Genomic DNA, 20,271 nt, shown 5'->3' on the forward strand with positions numbered 1-20,271 from the left:
TTATTGGCATGCTCAGTCAGGTGCTTTGGCTTCCCCTTATCTAGCTGACATGACACATTCCCCTTATGATGGTAACATACACGTGCCCTGTGCTGATATTGTGCTAAAGTTCACCATATAAATTCCTCTTCCTCAAAAAGAGGAGAACCAGGATCTATACTGGGGCAGCAGTAATTGAGGGAATTGAGCTGGGCCATGAAGCTGAAGATCCCTAACCCGGGCCTGGATGATCGGATCCTGAGCCACGATGAGCTGGAGAAGCTGGAAATCGAGGAGGCAGGGGACAGGCCTCAATGGGACAACAAAACCCAATATATGCTGACATGTGTGGGCTTCTGTGTGGGGCTCGGTAACGTCTGGCGCTTCCCCTACCTGTGTCAGAGCCACGGGGGAGGTGAGAACATACCTTTTGTGGCATATTTTGCAAGAATAGACATAGCATTATTCATCAAACTGTAACACACACACACACACACACACACACACACACACACATATATATATATATATATATATATATATATATATATATATATATATATATATATATATATATATATATATATACTAGTGGTAAGACAAAACATTTCTTAATCTCTACTTCACATCTTTGATGGTATAGAGGTACTTTCTAATCCACAGGACTCAATAGCACTCCAAATTGGATTGTGTTTTAGTTTAATTTTCTAATTGTTACATTTAGACTTTGTTTCATGTTGGCCTGAGTTTCCTGACTAGTCTCTATTCTCACCCTTTTTTTATGACATGCAGAAAGATCATGGAGTCTTTATGAGTGTTCTGAAAGAAGACTATGTTCAGGTCAACCTGTTGTATGTTTTACATTTCTCTCTTGCTGTATCTTGTGACTTCCTGTACTTGACAGTTTAACACTGTCTAATGACAAGACACAGAATCAGTGATGAGAAGCACACAGGTATTTTTTAATGCAATGATGTTTTAGGAAACCACAAAATCCTCAACGATTTAATGGGCTAATAAAGAAAGTTTTTATGATTGTGTTCTTTTACTAATAAAAATCCACACAATATCAGAAGACGTGCTGAAAATATGTTCTAAATGACTGAGGCCTAATGTCATGAAACCTTTTTCCCAATGGTTCCAATGCTATGCAATTAAAAAGGTCAACTAAGAATATTGATCTCGCTAACAGCTGTTAGTGAAGGGATTTTATTTGAGACACAATCGTGGAAATACTTCAGAACGGTAACATTGCTGATGTCGGTTATTTAAATTATTTATAAATAATTATAAATAACAGACACAATAACTTATTTGGTCTGTTATTTATAATTATGAAGTAATTAAAGTTTACTGGCCCCAGAAGAATTTCTACTGGTCTTGTCCTAAAAAACAACCCCTTCTTATATTACCCCCTTTCCTGATCTCTCTATAAGTTATTACAACGTTTAACTGCTGTTTTTTGGTTGCTTAGATAATTAAACATGTAGCACTTCACATGGTTAGAGCCCTCAAACATTAAGCAAAAAAGTTAATGCATCACATTGTTATAACTTTTATATACAGGGTGTGCTAAAAGTTGTCAGAAAATAATGTCCAAATAAATGATTAATTTTCCTAACACTGACGCATTTTTGTAATTTTTCTGTGTGTGATTTTCATTAATCTTTAACTTTGTTTAACAAAACATCAAGACGCCCAGCTACACTATATGGCCAAAAGTATGTGAACACCTGAACTTCACACCCAAATGTGGGCCTTCCCCCAAACTTTTGCCACAATGAAGCACACAACGCAAGAGAGTGTCTTTGTTTGCTATAGCATTAAGATTTCCCTTTACGGGAACTAAGAGGTCCAAACTTGTTCCAGCATGACAGTGCCCCTGCGCACAAAGTGAGGTTTATAAAGACATGGTTTGCCAATTTTTGTGTGGAAGAACTCTTGTGGCCTGCAAAAAGTCCTGACCTCAACCTCACTGATCACTTTTGGAATGAATTAGAATACTGACTGAGTACAAATTCCCACAGCCAAAATCTAATGAAAGCCTTCGCAGAACAATGGAGACTATTATAACAGCAAAGGAATGGGATGTTCAAAAAGCAAACATGTAGGTTTGATTGATCAGGTGTCCACATACATTTGCCCATATTATGTATTTTCAATATGATTTACATGTGCAAGAAATTTTCTGTGTTTTTTGCACAGGTTTCTCTAGTTTAGCACTCCTTAATTACTTTTCTTATATTTGTGTACACACCAACAGGTGTCACACGTCACAGCCATTTAAAAATTTTTTTTTTTTAATCAAGCTTGCAGTTTAGCTTTCTCTAAATCATTAGCCAACAGTGTTTTTAATCTCCCTGCTAAACAGCATTCTTGGTAAATGTATAGCTTTCTTGTCAAACTCATACCTTTATTGTGAGATAAAGAGCTGAGCAGCAGGAGGAGGTCTATAAGACTCAAGGACAACTACTCAACTATGAAAAATAAAAAACAGCAGACATTAGGGTCGGATTCAAAGAATCATTGTTCCTAGGAAAATCTGCAGTCCACACACGTGTTGAAGACAAAAGAAACAAAATTTTAGAATGAAATGTTCTCACACATTGATATATTGCATAATGTACCTGCCTTAGTGTTTCATCACCTGTGTAAACATCTTTATAAAAGCACGTCTTAGTAATGGAGTGAACCACCGTCACATGTTCCTGAGTGGGTGAAACTCAGAACAGCAGCAGATCATACTGGCTGTGCTTTGCTATGTTGATACCGAGAGTATTGAAAAGGCTGATAAGAGTGCAATCTCATAGCTGTTCCTATGATAAAAGAACTCCCACAGCACAATGTGTACCTCAGTGTATTCACATGTGCACAAAGTTCCTGTAGTGCACACATGCTGAGTTTGCCACACTGTGGAATTGGATATTGTCCTTACTCTAAACATACACACTAATCAATAGATCTGAAATGTAACCCAAATGTAACAAGATGTAACTGAATACAAATACGTAATGAATAGATAATGTGATTTCTACAGTATGTATAGATACAAATAGGAGCACCATTTTTATATAAGCTTGCTAGTGAGGTTTTATACTTTCATTCAGGACAGCGCGAAGATATGAAGCTTGCGGGACAAAGAAAAAAACATTTATTAATGTACAAGTATGATGCATTTACTGTGATGCAATTACGGCAGTGCATTTACAGAGATGCATTTTCAGCATTCATTCATCATCCTTAGTAACTGCCTGGTCAGAATTGCTGTGGTTTACTTTAGGTTGATTGTTTGATTATGCCCATATGCAGGGAAACAGAGCTAGCTAAATTCATATAAAAATGTCACAATCAGGTACAAACAAACAAACAAACAAACAAACAAACAGACAAATAAACAAAACAATCCTGTGTATTTTCCTGTTCAGACCAAAAATACTTCAGATTTAAATCCAAATACAGCTACAGAAACGAATATTTGGATCACTAAAAACATACATATAGAGATAAAGATACAGATAGTGGCATTGAGTCATACCCCTACCCAACACCCCTACCCAAATGCTTGACAAACCTATGTAGGCCATGACTGGGATTTTCAAAACAAACACTATTCACAATGTAAACTCCTATTTGAAATGTCCTATACAAATGTCTAAATATACATCACCGCAGGAAACATTTTCAGCCTTTATGTTACGTCAGCATAAACATTATTTTAAGTGGTGAACTTAATTAGAGCTTATTTTCATTTGTCCTCCTTCAGGAGCCTTTATGATTCCTTTCCTGATCCTGCTGGTGTTTGAGGGAGTTCCTCTTCTTCACCTAGAGTTTGCTATTGGGCAGCGCCTGAGGAAAGGCAGTGTGGGGGTCTGGAGGACCATTAGCCCTTACATGACAGGAGTAGGTGAGTTGAAATTCATTACCACCAACTAACCTGACTCTACTAGGGGGAAAAATTATTTGCAGAGGCAGTAAACATCACTGTAAGTAATTGTAGAACGAAATCCTTAAATCTTTGTCTCATTATGTTCTCCACTGCTGTTCAAAGTTTGGAATGATAAATGTTGCACATCATGAATTTCTTCCCACAGGAATTGCATCCATGTGTGTGTCCTTGTTGGTCAGCCTCTACTACAACACTATAATTGCCTGGGTCATGTGGTACTTCTTTAACTCGTTCCAGGACCCACTACCTTGGAGCCAGTGCCCCATCAATGCAAACAGAACAGGTATCACAGCTACTAGGCACAGGACATAACTGTTATTAGAGCAAGAATCAATTTCAATCTGCATGCATGGATAAGAATTCATAAAATGAAGTGTTCTTCAAAATGTTACAGTAGGCTTATCTAAAATCCTTAGTGCAATACTTATTCAATTCAATTCATTTTTTTATTTATTTGTATAGCGCTTTTAACAATGGACATTGTCACAAAGCAGCTTTACAGAAATATATCAATTCCAGGTATAAATTTTAAATGTATAAATTTATCCCTAATGAGCAAGCCAGATGTGACAGTGGCAAGGAGAAACTCCATGCAATGGGCCTAAAACAGAACCTTGCAGAACACCAAACTTTATCTTAGTATGCATAGAGAAGTCACCATTTACATCTACAAACTGATAACGATCAGATAAATAAGACCTGAGCCAAAAGAGGGCCTTTACCGTAACTCCAACAACATTTTCTAGTATATCAAGGAGAATAGTATGATCAGTGGTGTCAAAAGCTGCACTAAGATCAAGCAAAACATGCAAGGACATGATCAGAGGCCAATAGTAAGTCATTTAACACTTTAACCAGCGCTGTCTCTGTGCTATGATGAGGCCTAAATCCTGACTGATACATTTCATGACCGTTATTCCTATGTAGCTACCAGTATAACTGCTGTGCTACAACCTTTTCTAGGATCTTGGTGATAATCAGAAGGTTTGATATTGGCCTATAGTTGGACTGGTCAGGTTTTTTTTTTTTTTTTTTTGAAAACAGGGGATTGATAAATGCTAGTTTAAAAGATGTAAGTACATAGTCAGTACTATGGGAAGAATTTATAATTTATAGAGGAGGTTCGATTGCTTCAGGTATTATCTGTTTGAAGAAACATGTAGGTAAATGATCCAGTACACAAATCGATGATCTTGATGAGGAAATTAGTGAAATTAGTTCCGTTTATCCCTGATCTGATATAGTAATATTGCTATCTACCGGATTAGTTATCAAATGTTCTGGCTTTAAATTTATAGTCTGGATTTTTTGCCTGATCTTTTCAATTTTGTCACTGAAAACAAGTCATTGATAGTACATATTGATGGTGTGCATGTTTCTCTGGTGGTCTTTTTGCTTGTTAATTTTACCACAGTATTAAACAAGAATCTGTTGATCTAACAGCACTAAGACATTCCCTATAGTTCAGGATGCTCTCCTTCCATGCAGTCTGAAATACTACCAATTTTGTTTGACGCCATTTACGTTATAATTTCAAGTGGTCTTTTTAAGGTGCATGTATGATCGTTATACCAGGGTGCTAGTTTTTAATATTTGTCTTTTAGGTGGAGCTACATTATCTAGATTCACTTAGACAAATTTACTTACTGTAAACATGGCTACATTGACAGGTCTGGTGTCAGAATGTGAGAGGAGCTCCCCTGTGGATTATTTCTGGTACAGGAAGACCCTGGACACAACTACATCCATAGACGATACAGGAGGACTGCATTGGTGGATGGCGCTGTGTCTAATTTCAGCCTGGGCCGTACTCTATGTCTGCTGTGTCCGTGGAATTGAGACCACTGGCAAGGTATAATCTTTCTTGCATAACATATTAAAACACAGGTTGAGCTGATAAGTGCTGGTCAAAAGCTTGGGGAAGAACATTTGTGCCAGGGTAGAGCTGGTTATGGTGTTTGTGATTACATTTCTTTTTAAATGTCTGTCCTTGTTATATACACTAGGTCTAGGAATCCTGTCTGTATTTTCCAGATTCTTTATCATTGATTCACCCAGCTGCCAGCTTGGTCTGTGTTAACAGCTTGTAGCTTGAGCTAAACCTTATAATTTGATTGAATTAAATCGAAAAGTAACGACTGCAAATTAAAGGCCTTTATCTAAAAGGTACACATACTTCATATTACATAAGAGCAGATATCAACTTTATCAGTAGTTTTAAAAACAGTACTAATACAGTGGTATAGAAGGTAATTGCTTTAGTCTAGTCATAAGGAAAAGGTCTGTGAGAACATTTAGGAGATCTTATCATATCAAAGTCTTTTTAAGTATAAACACACATTAAAGCTTGCATACACTATGTACATGTACAGCAAAATGCCATGTATTACTAAGTACATTATATGGAACAACCATATAATAGAAGTTTATCGCATATAATAAAGATATGATGAATAAATGTTTATTGCACAATTAACAGCCACAATTGGTTTCCTCCAATTAAATGTCATTCATGTTATTAAAACCAATCCAAACTGATGTATATTGCTTTGCATACATGATATTCTTCCAAATGTTCCAAAATGTAGGGTTCTAGCAGTGAATTGTATACCTCAGAGGTGATTAGCTTATTTCATAATGAATCAGCTTCATACTGTATCTAATATTACTGGAAATTAAACAGGAACTCTTTATATCTCCTTTCAAGGCAGTATATGTGACCTCCACATTACCCTATGTGGTTCTCACGGTTTTCCTAATCAGAGGACTGACTCTGAAAGGCTCCGTAGAGGGAATTAAATTTCTTTTTACACCAGATGTAAGTATAAATTCACAGAAAATTACTGTCTTTCACAGTTTACCTTTACAGCGCTGAAGGGCAATTCAATGTATATTGCAATCATCATGATTTACTACATTGCGACATATTGTAGCCATGTATACATATTGAAAATCTGTGTGTGCATGTTTGTGTGTGTATGTGTGTGTAGCTTAATGAATTAGCAAACCCAGCGACCTGGCTGGATGCAGGCGCTCAAGTATTCTATTCCTTCTCTCTGGCATTTGGTGGCCTCATCTCATTCTCCAGCTACAACTCAGTACAGTAAGTCCATAAGTGACAACAAGTGAGCAGTTAGTAGTGATGTATTAATGGTAGAGGCAACTGCTGAAACAAATTTTAAATGATAATTACTCTCTAGTATTGTGTCCTAAGGTACATATGTCCTTATTTCAGTAACAACTGTGAGCAGGATGCTGTGATCATCTCCCTCATCAACGCCTTCACCTCAATCTTTGCTGCCACTGTAATCTACACCATCATTGGTTTCAGAGCCACGGAGAGATTTGACGACTGTTTGGCAACGTATGTACTTGTGATCTTTATTTAACAGCGGACATCTGTATCTGGAAAAGAAGTTATCTAAGAATGTGCTCTGCATCTGTCTTGCAGAAACATTATGACTTTGCTGAACACCTTTGACCTGCCAGAAGCAAACATCACTGAAAGTAACTACAATCAAGCTTTAAATGAGCTTAACACCACATACCCTGATGTCATTCAGAATCTAAATCTTCAGACCTGCAACCTGAACACATTCCTCAGTGAGGTAGAGTCATCTTTGCTCTCAAAAACCTTTTTGAATTTTATATCTCAAGTTTGAGAACCTAATTTGTCCCTCACTAAATGTAAAGGCTTAATAAAAAGACATGAAACGTTCTGTACTTTGCTTCTTTGGTTAAACAGGGTGTTGAGGGCACAGGCCTGGCCTTTATTGTCTTCACTGAGGCCATCACCAAGATGCCCTTGTCTCCACTGTGGTCCGTCCTTTTCTTTGTCATGCTCTTCTGTCTCGGCCTGTCATCCATGTTTGGAAACATTGAAGGAGTCCTGGTGCCTTTACAGGACTTAAAGGTCTTCCCCAAACACTGGCCAAAAGAACTTATCTCAGGTACAGTATTCAGAGAGAGATCATCAGCCAGGATTTTTGGCACACATTACAATTCTAAGATTCTTATTGTATTTTTTTTTTTGTAAATGTTATTAAAGTAACTCATTTGACTGTTTTTTTTTTTATTATTATTATTATTTCAGGCTTGACCTGTGTGCTGTGTTGCTGTATTGCATTAATATTCGTCCAAGGGTCAGGGAATTACTGGCTGGCGCTCTTTGACAATTTCGCAGGTTCCATCCCTCTACTCATTATTGCCTTCTGTGAGATGGTTGGAGTGGTGTATGTTTATGGAATAGATAGGTACGTAAGTGAAAGTCACTGATTTTCTTTGACAAAAACCGTTCTTCCATGTTTTTCTTGGACTCCATTGTTCCATACCCTATTATCTTTCATGCCTTGTTATAATAGCTATTATAATACCTATTATTTGTGGCTGTGGGGTACTCAGAGAGAAAGAGTGTGGTGGGAAAATTACAGCATACGTTGGTTAACAAAAATTTCTTTAAATTGCTACATACTGGAGTGATGTCAAATCCAAGACCATGTGCTCTCCCAACAGGTTCAACGAAGACCTGGTCTTCATGATCGGGCATAAGCCCAATATCTTCTGGCAGGCCACATGGAGATTTATCAGCCCCCTCATCATGCTGTTCATCTTCCTCTTCTACCTTGTTACCACCGTCTCCAAGGAGCTCTTTTATATCGCCTGGGACCCAGAATCGGTAAGGTTACTCATGAGGCTATATGTGCTAAGAGCTTAAAGTATAGCTTGATCCAAGTTAATAAGCATTTGTAAGCTAAATTGCCATGTGAGCTCATTCCATGAGTGGTTGTGGTGAACCTTACCAGCATTTACATTTAGTCATTTAGCAGACACTCTTTTCCAGAGTGACTTACGTCCATGATCCATACGTCTCTTCTGGTCAGGGAGAAATGTTTCATACACAGCAGTTAGCCTGACAATCTCTGCACATCTGTTTGTATCACAGGAAAAATTTCCTACTTTGGAGCAGAAGCCCTACCCACCATGGATCTATGTAATAATCTTCATATTGGCTGGGATTCCTAGCCTTGCTGTACCTGGTGCTGCCATTATCAGGGCTATACGGAAGCGCTGTTGTTAAATGGATGCTGGTGTCTAAATTAAGAGCACAATTCTTAATTCAATAAGAAAGTCTTATGAATGTGCCAGGGTGATTTATTATTATTATTATTTTTATTATTATTATTATTTTGGTCATTGGTCATTTGATAATTGGTATTAATTCTTTATGTCACCATTTTAAAGGACATGTTTCTTACATTTCTGACAATAATAATAGATGATTGTTAGCAACACACCACCTGCTGCTTTTATGAAATTACAATTATACTTAACAACTGTATCAATACAGTGGATGTCAAACTGTGCTTGAAATTTTCAAATTAACTTAGGAATTTGTGACAACTTATTAGTTTGTGATATAATATATATATACTAAAGAACCATATTTAATTTTTACCAAATATTTTCACTGTATTATAGTATTTGCATTATATGGCAACTGTAGTTTTGTTAATGGACATGTTGAGGTTTTTATTTAATTAATCAATATTTGTTCAAAGCACTTTACATGTTTTCCTGTTTTTCTCTTTTCTTAAAATAAATGTTTTACTAAAATGTAAATATCACTCTTAAGCAAAATCTTATTTTGAGATATATTTATGGTTATGAGTAAACAATTTAGAGCAAAGTAATACAATAACTCTGTCTGTAATTATTGGAGAAAGCCCATAGTTAACATCCTTCAATTTTGAAGTCATGGCAATGAGTAACCAGTTAACCTGTAGATTAGATGCTCCATGCAACCACAGCTTGCTTAAATAAACAACTGAGTAGGAGTGTTTGCCACTTTAACTGTCTGGACTTCCTGGCATATCTCAGTACCACTGGAAATGTGCCAGATAAAAGCAGTAGTCTGCAGCATAATGTGGGATTGAATAAAAGTGCCAAAGCTCCTCCCCTTCTTCTGAGGAGACAAAAACCCAAGAAATTGTCATGGTAAAGAGAAGTGAGAGTCCTCTGAAGAGGAAATGATAGTCAGATCTGACTTGTAACTAACAAGTCAGCTGCAAAGTAAACTGAAGGATGGATGGAGCTCAGAGCACCAAAGACATCGAGTTGAGCCACGCTCAAGAGGAAGCCACTAAGACTGATGAACGCCCTAAATGGGACAATAAGTTTCAGTACCTGTTGACATGCATCGGATTTGCTGTTGGCTTGGGGAATGTATGGAGGTTCCCTTATTTGTGTCAGGTATATGGAGGAGGTAAGCGACTTTGACAGTGTATTATGTGCATAACAGGGTTGAATTTAATTAAAAGGGTTCTTGTGTTGTGTACTGCTTTATTTTTCTCTAGAACATACATGTTAGTTGGTTTCTAATTCCTTGAACTCCTACCTAAACTAAGAAGTCAGGTTTTAATCAGTCAGACCGAATTGGAATTCATTAAATTTTCTTCATAGTTAAGGCCTTTAAATGATACTTCCATCCATATAACTTGTAAATATAAATATATATAAAATATAAATATTTATAAATATGTCATAAATATGTCAACTTCTCAGTGTTCTGCAGGTGTACATTTCATATATTAAAAAACTATGTGCCTCCAATAAATAGCCAAATTATTATTGTACACATTGTAATAATGAGCCTAATATTCAAATAACTGGATTATGTTCATAAAATAAACTTGTAATGTAGGGGTCCTAGGCTGTGAAAAAGTTTGAGAACCCTTGTGTTACAATAACAGCAAAACATTTATCCATACACCATGAAAGCAAGTGGCACTTGAAAAATTGGAACCCATGTTTTCAGATATGGATATAATCCATTTTGCTGATGATCTGTATTTAAAAAAGATTAAATCAAATTATATAAAGTTATATAAAACAGATGTGTAAATGTGTTTTTTTTGTCATAGATCTAAATACACTGAGAGCATCATGCTATGAAACAAACACCATGCCAATTCAATGTCACATATAAGACAATCAGTTCATCCTGAGCATATAGTCTGCTATGAAGTACACCAGAGATGCTCTGCTAGGCTGAAGGGAAATTGTGGTTTAGTGAGTGCAGATGAATCAGCTACTAAAGTTACAAAAACATGTCACAGACATTTTGTGCTTGCTTCTGAGAAGCTGATGATGAAAGGCTTACATACATTGAACTTAATTTAAAGGAAAAACCTTAACAAACAGTCAAATTACATAAATAGGAATGGAATAAAAATCAAGTTTATTTATAAACATTATTTTCAAATACTGTTGGAGATGTTGAAAGAAATACCCAATTCAGAGAATCAATAAAGTACAGTATTCAGTACTTAAATGCAAATTGACTTTGATAGCAACTCCATATATTATGTTGCTTGCTTCATGAATAAGACTGTTAACGTACTTGTCATATCACCGTGCATGAATTTGATAAAAAAGTGTAGCTAAAAGAGAAATCGAATCAACTTTTATGTTGCCACACACACCCACCCACACACACACACACACACACATACAAGCACACACACACACACACACACACACACACACACACACACACACACACACATACACACATACACTCACACACATACTCTATTTATACTCTGTTTATTAATCTAGAACAGTGGAGGGGAAAACCCAACAACATACACACACAAACCTCTGTGGGTTTTTTTTTCCAGTATACTTTTCAGTGTACAAAAGACATTATCATAACCTTTTATATAAAGCGATATGGCTCTAATGCATGTGCTGTTTGCACTTTGAGGACCGTTCATATGGATTAACAGCTTTTTGTCAAGAGTAAATATAAGTGTACCTAGGTAAATATAGAATCCACGTTCACCCACTGCAGTGTACAGTCCATTAGAAAGTAATAAAACATTCAGTACTGAATCCATTCATACTGTAGTATTATACTGAAGTCAAATCATTGAAATGGTAAAGATGATCTGAGATAAAATTTGGTTGTCTATCAGGTCAAGCTACTGTCTTGAAATGAATGCAGCCATTAAATGGAAAACGCTCTCATTCTAATGTTTTACGCCACCAAGAGTTAAAGATAAGCTCAGTAAGATGACAGGTTATCAGAATACATGAGAACTTCCAAGAACAAAACTGTACCATTCTTTACAACACATATGGTGTGATTAGTGGGACGATAACAAGGATAACACAATACAAAAAATGTCTAAGTTAGCATAATAGTCTAATCTTAATTGCTTCTCTAAGACTGTTGGTCATGTTTTGATGTGCTAATATATCTGGAAGTATACTAATGTATCGTGTTTGTACTTAGGTGCATTTCTGATCCCGTACCTCATAGCGCTGGTGTTTGAGGGGCTTCCGCTGCTTCATATGGAGCTAGCTATTGGTCAGAGGCTCCGCATGGGCAGCATAGGAGTCTGGAACTCAATATCACCTTACCTAGGAGGAATAGGTGGGTATGGAAGGACTATGTGCATAATGGTTATGTACATACAGTATTAGTGACTGATGTGTAGTACATGTTTGGTGGTAGTGTGTTGCATTCAGCAGTGATACACTATGGTTTGTGTAATCACTTCTATGTAATGGAGTTCCTTGGTTTGTTAACTGAAATCAGATTTGAAATCATTCCTATACTGTTGTAGTACTCACTGGACAACCTCTTTCTTCTGTGTTTGCATGTGCAGGTATGGCCTCTATGACTGTGTCATTTTTGGTTGGTTTGTTTTATAACACTATACTGGCCTGGGTTCTGTGGTATTTCTTCCATTCATTCCAAGACCCACTGCCATGGCAGTCATGCCCAGTCAACACCAATCACACCGGTAAGACAAACAGTATCACATTAGTTTATTATGGCAAGCCAGACATTTTTTATGTGGTACACCAGTGGTTCTAAAAGAGTGGTCTGTACCGCACAGAGAGTGAGTCTGGGATTTTTAATTTTTGTTTACATCGGTGAAAATCACAACCCTTATCAAAATTATTATAATTATTATTAAGCTCTTATAGACATTAGCCTGTTTGACAGGCAACTTCAATTGGATGGGTTTAAACCAAACCTAACTATAAATAATGTCAAGTTGGAAATTTCCAAAGCAAAAATCTCTGTGGCTCCTATGAATAGCCAAAATATTATTGCACACAATTAAAATAATTTGAATACTTGGATTATGTTCATAAAATAAATTTGTTTTGAGAGGGTTCCTGGTTGCAACAAAAAAAAAGGTCAAAACATTTACCCATATACATATTGTTTAAAGTAACTGGAGCTAATGGTTTCAGTAACATATACATTATCCCATTTTGTTGACGATACATTCACGATATGGCCAAAAGTTTGTGGACACCTGGCCATCACACCCATATGTGGTTCTTCCCTAAACTGTTGCAACAAGCAAACGATTGTATGGAATGTATTTGGATGCTGTAGCATTAAGAGTTCCCTTCACTGAAACTAACCCAAATATGTTCCAACATGACAATGCTGCTGTACACATAACAAAGATCCATAAAGATATGGTTTGCCAAGGTTGGAGTGGAAGAACTCGAGTGGCCTGCACAGAGCCCTGACCTCAACCCCACTAAACACCTTTGGGATGAACTTGGTTGTCAACTGTACCCCAGGCCTCCTTAAAAAAACACCAGTGTCTGACCACATTAATGCTCTTGTGGTTGAATGAGTACAAACTCCCACAGTCATGCTCCAGAATCTAGTGAAAAGCCTTCTCAGAAGAGTGGAGGTTATTATAACAGCGGGGGGGGGGTCAACTTTGTGTTAATGGGTCAGGGGTTTGATAGTCAGGTGTCCACATACGTTTGACCAAATTGTGTATGTAAAATATTAATAAAATTTGATATAAAATTATTATTGCTAACAATAGTGAAGTGCAAAATAGAGCTTCAGAGTTTGATCGTTCAGCTTTCCCTATAAGAGCAGCTGATATTTGGAACAAGCTATGAACTAATATTAGACAATGCCCCACATTTGCACAATTTAAGTCCCAACTGAAAATATGGCTGAAGGCAAGTCAAATATGTGATCATTGAACACATTCAATCCATTATATATTAATGAGCATTTTCTAATTTAGTCTTTCTTATATAATGTATATTAGATATGTAATGGTATTTATCACAGCATAACTCTCCTGCAGCTGTATTATTTGCAATGTACTCTCAATTTTAGGTATGATGTTTGGCTCATGATTCATATTTTATATTTCAGGTTTGTTATTTATTGAATAATGCATTAATGACACTATGCGTAATTTAAGTTTATGGTGATACATTTTTACCCATCTATGTATTTTTTTATTTATTTTTTTTTCATTTATATACTTCCTGCCCAAGGACTGCAGATGAAATTTAGCTTTGAAGCTAATTCTGGGGTAGGCATGGACTGTTTTATTGTCCCTGTTAAATAAACAATAAAATAAAATAAAAATAAAATAAATTAATAGTGGGAAATATATAGAAACCTCTATATAGGAATATAGGAACTTGTGAAAGAAAATATGAGATAAAGGAATTATTAAAGGATATTATTATAAATTATATATATATATATATATATATATATATATATATATATATATATATATATATATATATATATATATAAGTGGAAATTACAATACAATAAAATGTAGTTTTGATTAAAAACAAGTTTTTTCCACAGTAATGAGACAATAAATAAAAACTAAAAAGTCTAAAAACACTTCGTAGTGTTCAGTCTCAGTTATTTAGATAAGTAGATTGTATAAGTTTCTTGTGAATTAACTACACTCACTACTGTCCAATCATACCTCACTCAACTCAACCATCTCATTTCATCACCACTTTCTCATAATAATCACAGTGCTATATGCTATATGCTTTATGTTCTTGCAGGGTATGTGGAGGAATGTGAGAAGAGCACTCCAGTGAATTACTTCTGGTACAGAGAGACACTGAATATCACTCCGAACATTTCAATTAGTGGGGACCTTCAGTGGTGGCTGGTGGTGTGTGTGGCTTCAGCTTGGTGTATTGTTTATATCTGCTTCATTCGGGGCATCGAGACCATCGGCAAGGTCGGGACCTTCCTCACAGTCCATCTTATTCATATTATTCAATTAAGCATTTATTTATTCATGAATCAGACCATTAACATTAAATGAATCTGTCACTCTGGGTGCAGGCAGTGTATGTCACAGCTACCTTCCCATATCTTGTGCTCACCATCTTTCTGATCCGGGCATTGACTCTGCCAGGAGCCAGTATTGGATTGCGCCACCTCTTCACACCAAAGGTAAGTTGTGCTTTTTTCACAGCTGCCATGCACTTACTGTGTTTGTTTGCTAAGTGGTAACTTGCTATAAAATGAGGGGCCTACTGGAGCTAATTAGTGCTAGGTAAATTAACCTAGAACTTACTCCTTATGTAACTAGACTGTCTAAATATAATTGCTGTCTAATTGTAATCTCACAGTTTAAAAACTAAAGCATTACACTTACAAATTTGATTGGTGCTTTTATCAATTAATATATCCAAGCAACTTACAATGAAGCAAAGGAGGTGCGGGTTGAATGCCTTGCTTGTACTGATACTGGGGAACTGGTACTGGGGGTGGTGGTATTCAACCTTCTGACCAGTAGTCCAGAGCCGTAACTACTGAGCCACCACTGCCCTTAAATATGACTTTTATCTCATTATCACAGTGGCAAAGTTGTAGGTCGGCTCATATGGATCACTGAGCAAGATTTATCTAATAAGGTTTTCATTTTTAATATCATGGCACGATTTATGAAATTTCTAGATGCATTCCAAATGTTTAACTTGAAAAAAGTAGGGAAGAGAAATTCATTCCTGTGAAAGTGCGTTATAACCACACCTGTGACCTTTCAGTGCTTTCCTTCTGACAGTGGGAAACACTGAAAAACCCAACAGTGTGGTTGGATGCAGCAACCCAGATATTCTTCTCTCTGTCACTTGCATTTGGAGGCCTCATTGCATTTTCCAGCTATAACCCACAAAAGTAAGCTATTGTATCAAGCAGTAAAGTATGCACTTTACTGTTGCACTCAAGCCAACAACAAATGCTTACATCATTTATTACATATGCATTGTAATGGTGTAATATACTTCATGTCATTGTAATACAACAGAATGGCAGATATTCTTATCTGCAGAGATAAAAATGTACAAAAAATATGATAATCTGTGGATCTAAATAAAGAATTTATAGCCTAAAACGGGCATTTAATCATTTTCCAGTGCATTGTAAAGCTAAAAATACTGTAAAATCTAATTAAATAAGTAAAATGAAATAAATTCAATTAATTTTCTCCCCAGAAACAACTGTGAGCGAGATGCTCTTATTGTTGGATGCATCAACAGCGCTACCTCAATCTATGCCTCAATTCCCATTTTTTCCATCCTGGGATTTAAAGCACTGTCAAGCTATAATGAATGTGTAAACAGGTAAGCACTGCACTAAGTGATCTAGGAAAAAGTGACAGAGAATGTACTTGCTATATATTTGCTTGTTTCTTGTTTTCACAGTAATATCTTGGAATTGACAAATGCTTTTAATATTCCGGATATGAATATAACAGAGAAAAATTATGAGGCACAGTTGACATATCTTAATGCGACACATCCACACGAGGTGCAGAAGATTAATCTGAAGACATGCAATCTCCAAACATTGCTTGATCAGGTATTATTACACACATAATAATAATGGGTTCATCAGCAACTGTAAAGGAAACCAGATTTATATATATATATATATATATATATATATATATATATATATATATATATATATATATATGTGTGTGTGTGTGTGTGTGTGTGTGTGTGTGTGTGCGTATGTAAGAAATAAAATCCTGTGCTGTTGTAGGATAATCTTCAAAGAGGAGCAGATAATTTTGTTCTCGCAACATGGCCCAAAGTGTTTAATTTCCCTTATACCACAGCAAATTACCAACAATTACAAATTTTAATTTATTACTGAATGACACATCATGCTTTTTAACCATTTATAGTTACATTTATTGTTATGAAACAAGAAACAAGTTATTTCCTGTTATCACTTGTGTTATAACAGTTATAAACCGTGACTTGTGTACTAGGATCTCCTTTTCTCTTTCTTGAAGTTACTAAGACAAAAAAAAAAAAAAAACAACCTCTGTTGTGGTAAAAATTTACTACCTATTACAAAGTGCTGACAAATGAGACTCCTTCCATCAATATTAAATAAATGATGAGTATAGGTTTTTCTTTGTTAAATAACATATTTTGTTATCTGTTTATTAATCGATGTCCGTCATACAAGTCCTTGGGAACGAGTTATTACTCTGGAGACAAGGATGTATTAGAACAAGTGCATTAAATGTAAACCTGCCATTTGAAGTACTACTGTTAGAGCTGCTGTTAAAGAAATTCATTAACGTCTGACCAATGAGATTCGAGAATTCAAAAATGCTGTGGTATAATACCTTTACTAAAAAGTTTCCTAAAATGAAAACTTCTACTTCCCAGGCCTTCTCTTTAAACCGTTATCTAAATATGCACTTTATTTTGGAAATGCTCTTTAATTTAAATACAGTGCATTAAATCTATTAGCCCTGGCCTCTATCAGCCTCAGTTCCATCCATGCACCTTATTACTGAGCACTGACTTCATGCCATATAGTAAAAAAAATAAATAATAACTGTACCACTTACCTGTATTGACTACTACACACTCAGTAGAACTTGACTTGCTGTGATAAATGTGCTTTCAATTCTTTAAGTTTTGTCAAGATGTCTCTGTGTTTGTTGTTCCTCAGAGTGCCTCAGGCACAGGCTTGGCTTTCATTGTGTTCACTGAGGCGGTAATAAAGATGCCAGGGTCCCAGGTCTGGGCTGTGCTTTTCTTCATTATGCTCTTCAGTCTTGGCCTTTCGTCAATGTTTGGAAATCTGGAGGGGCTCTTGACCCCTCTGCTGGACCTGCACCTGGTGCCGAAGTGCATTCCTAAGGAGATTTTTACAGGTAAATAGAGAGACTGGGACAACACAAAGTAGATAATCATTTTACCTCTCAAACCATGTTATGAAAAGTTCTCAATGGTTAAAGTTAGGATAGTGGTGGGTTAAGGTAATCATGTAGCTTTCCTTACAACATCATTAGTAAATCTACAAAAATTGCTTTTGCGTTTTAGTTCTGTATGAGATCAGGTCAATTTTACCAACTGAATTGTCTTTTCTCTGTAGGGCTGATGTGCCTGGTTTCCTTTATTGTGGCACTCATATTCACCATGGGATCTGGAAACTACTGGCTGGCCATCTTTAATAACTATGTAGGTTCCTTGCCTCTGCTGGTCATCGCCTTTTTCGAGATCACGTCCGTGATCTACATCTACGGTGCCAACAGGTGCTTGTTAACTTGTTAATGGAATGTACTGTAGGGTCCAACATGAGTCCAGTACTAAGATGTGGTTTTATTCCTTACATATGAATATCATGCCTGTAACACGTTTTGTGAAATTATGTCTTGAGCAAGACTTCATACACTACATTTTTCACTAATAAATGCAACAACAAAAAAAGCCAATATTGACTGTAATGCCTTACACATAAAGAACTGTACTAGCCAAGAGCAAGAGACAATAAATATAACATCACAATAGCCTTGTGAGGGTGTATACTGTATACACATGCTAATATTCAAATGACTTGACAAACAGGTAAATCGTGAGATATATTTAATTCCATTCAATAATTACATTTTTTATAAATGATATTAATTGATTCTATAGAAACCACTATTGGTAGCAGATTCAGATTCTGTAAGCCACTGTATGAAATTAAGATGTATGGAATAAGCTGTACTAGGTTATCCGCTGTTGTGGTATAGGTTATTCCACAGACCATCAGTTTTATACCATGTTTCCACCCTCTCAGATTCAGTGATGATATAGAGTGGATGACAGGACACAGACCCAACCTGTACTGGCAAGCTACATGGAGGGTGATCAGTCCTTTGATGCTGCTGGTGGTCTTCCTGGCTTATGTAGTGGACCAGGCACAACATAAACCCACCTATGAAGCATGGAACCCAGATTATGTAAGAACCACAAACACTGGTATAACTCTTAATACAGGGCTAATATGTTAGGTCTATAGTTACGCCTATGCCCAAGGACTGTGACATTAACTACTAAAGAGATCAATTATTTGCTACATATGATACAAATAATCAGATGTTTTTCTATCTCTCCCAGGTGAATTTCCCTGCTCCAGAAATTCTGACATATCCAGGCTGGATCTATGCAATTTGTATTCTCCTTACCACTGTTCCCTGTTTACTTATTCCGCTTTGGGCACTCTATCAGTTTATTAAATTTTTACGTGAACGCCTGGCAGACAGACAAGCAGAAAGATTTTATGATAATGAGGGGTATGCAGTGGAAACATAAATAAGGTCATTTTATATAACATTTTAGTATGCACATTATTTCTTCCTGATGTAAAACTTACATGTTGAGGAAATAAAATGTCACCTGTATGTTTTGCGTACTAACTTCATAAAGATTATGTTGGCATCAATGTACTGTTATCATATTTACTTTATCTATTGATTTTAAAACTGGCATATATTTGACATTATTAAAGTAATGTAAATGGACTGCTCTCCGTAAGAGAATATTTTTAATTCTCACAGTTCACAATAGTTCACTAGTTTCTGTACAATAGATAATAAAATATACAATAAACAGTATGTTTTATGATTTTAAAAAAATGTATTTGGGTTTTGTTTAGTCTTCAATCTATCAGTATTCTGATCTATTTTTCAAATGTTTGGAAGTTTATAATGTTTATGTGTATGTTTGAATAACACAGTGAGGCCTTTCTTTAAAAGAGTAATAAAATATTTGGTCACTAAATAAATATGTCTGGTGTACTTCCTAGTCTGATAAGATGGATCTGTTTGTTTTGGTTATAATACAAGCTATGATTGCTATGATACAAGGAAGATGTAGTCCATAAATGGTACCATTAGGTCAAATCCATTAGATTTTCTCACAACAACTTTAATACATCAGTCTGAGCATCATTCACTTTAGATTATTTATTGAACCCACTTTAATCTGGAGGTTAGAATAAACTTCTTAAAGAATTACAACCTTTAAAACTACTCATTTTGGTTACATACTGTATATAATACTAAATGAATTCATTGATTCAGGCCCGAGAGAAGAAAAACAGGATGTGAGATATCACCGTATCTTGACAAGATTACTGATCTATCAGTAGTGCATGTCTTTTATGTTGTGAATAACAGCTTATGGAAACACTATATATATACTTTGTTCCTGATAATTTAGAG

The 20,271-nt window shown here is 35.9% G+C and overlaps 2 protein-coding genes across 2 annotated transcripts; both read left to right on the top strand.

Moving 5' to 3' along the window:
- Nucleotides 1-87: 87 nt before the first annotated feature.
- Nucleotides 88-9,544, top strand: slc6a19b (solute carrier family 6 member 19b). The gene is made up of 12 exons (XM_017476278.3): nt 88-394; nt 3,743-3,883; nt 4,071-4,208; nt 5,596-5,777; nt 6,633-6,743; nt 6,916-7,028; nt 7,161-7,289; nt 7,377-7,533; nt 7,671-7,875; nt 8,019-8,178; nt 8,438-8,600; nt 8,868-9,544. The coding sequence occupies exons 1-12, from the start codon at nt 196-198 to the stop codon at nt 9,000-9,002; spliced, it is 1,833 nt and encodes a 610-aa protein (XP_017331767.1). The 5' UTR covers nt 88-195; the 3' UTR covers nt 9,003-9,544.
- LOC108270030 (sodium-dependent neutral amino acid transporter B(0)AT3) lies at nt 9,509-19,845 on the top strand. The gene is made up of 12 exons (XM_017476266.3): nt 9,509-10,187; nt 12,222-12,362; nt 12,598-12,735; nt 14,804-14,985; nt 15,093-15,203; nt 15,817-15,929; nt 16,247-16,375; nt 16,457-16,613; nt 17,730-17,934; nt 18,156-18,315; nt 18,846-19,008; nt 19,166-19,845. The coding sequence occupies exons 1-12, from the start codon at nt 10,007-10,009 to the stop codon at nt 19,358-19,360; spliced, it is 1,875 nt and encodes a 624-aa protein (XP_017331755.1). The 5' UTR covers nt 9,509-10,006; the 3' UTR covers nt 19,361-19,845.
- The last annotated feature ends 426 nt before the right edge of the window (nt 19,846-20,271 follow it).

The sequence above is a fragment of the Ictalurus punctatus genome, chromosome 1 (genome assembly GCF_001660625.3).
Source record: "Ictalurus punctatus breed USDA103 chromosome 1, Coco_2.0, whole genome shotgun sequence".
In the NCBI taxonomy this organism is placed as follows: domain Eukaryota; kingdom Metazoa; phylum Chordata; class Actinopteri; order Siluriformes; family Ictaluridae; genus Ictalurus; species Ictalurus punctatus.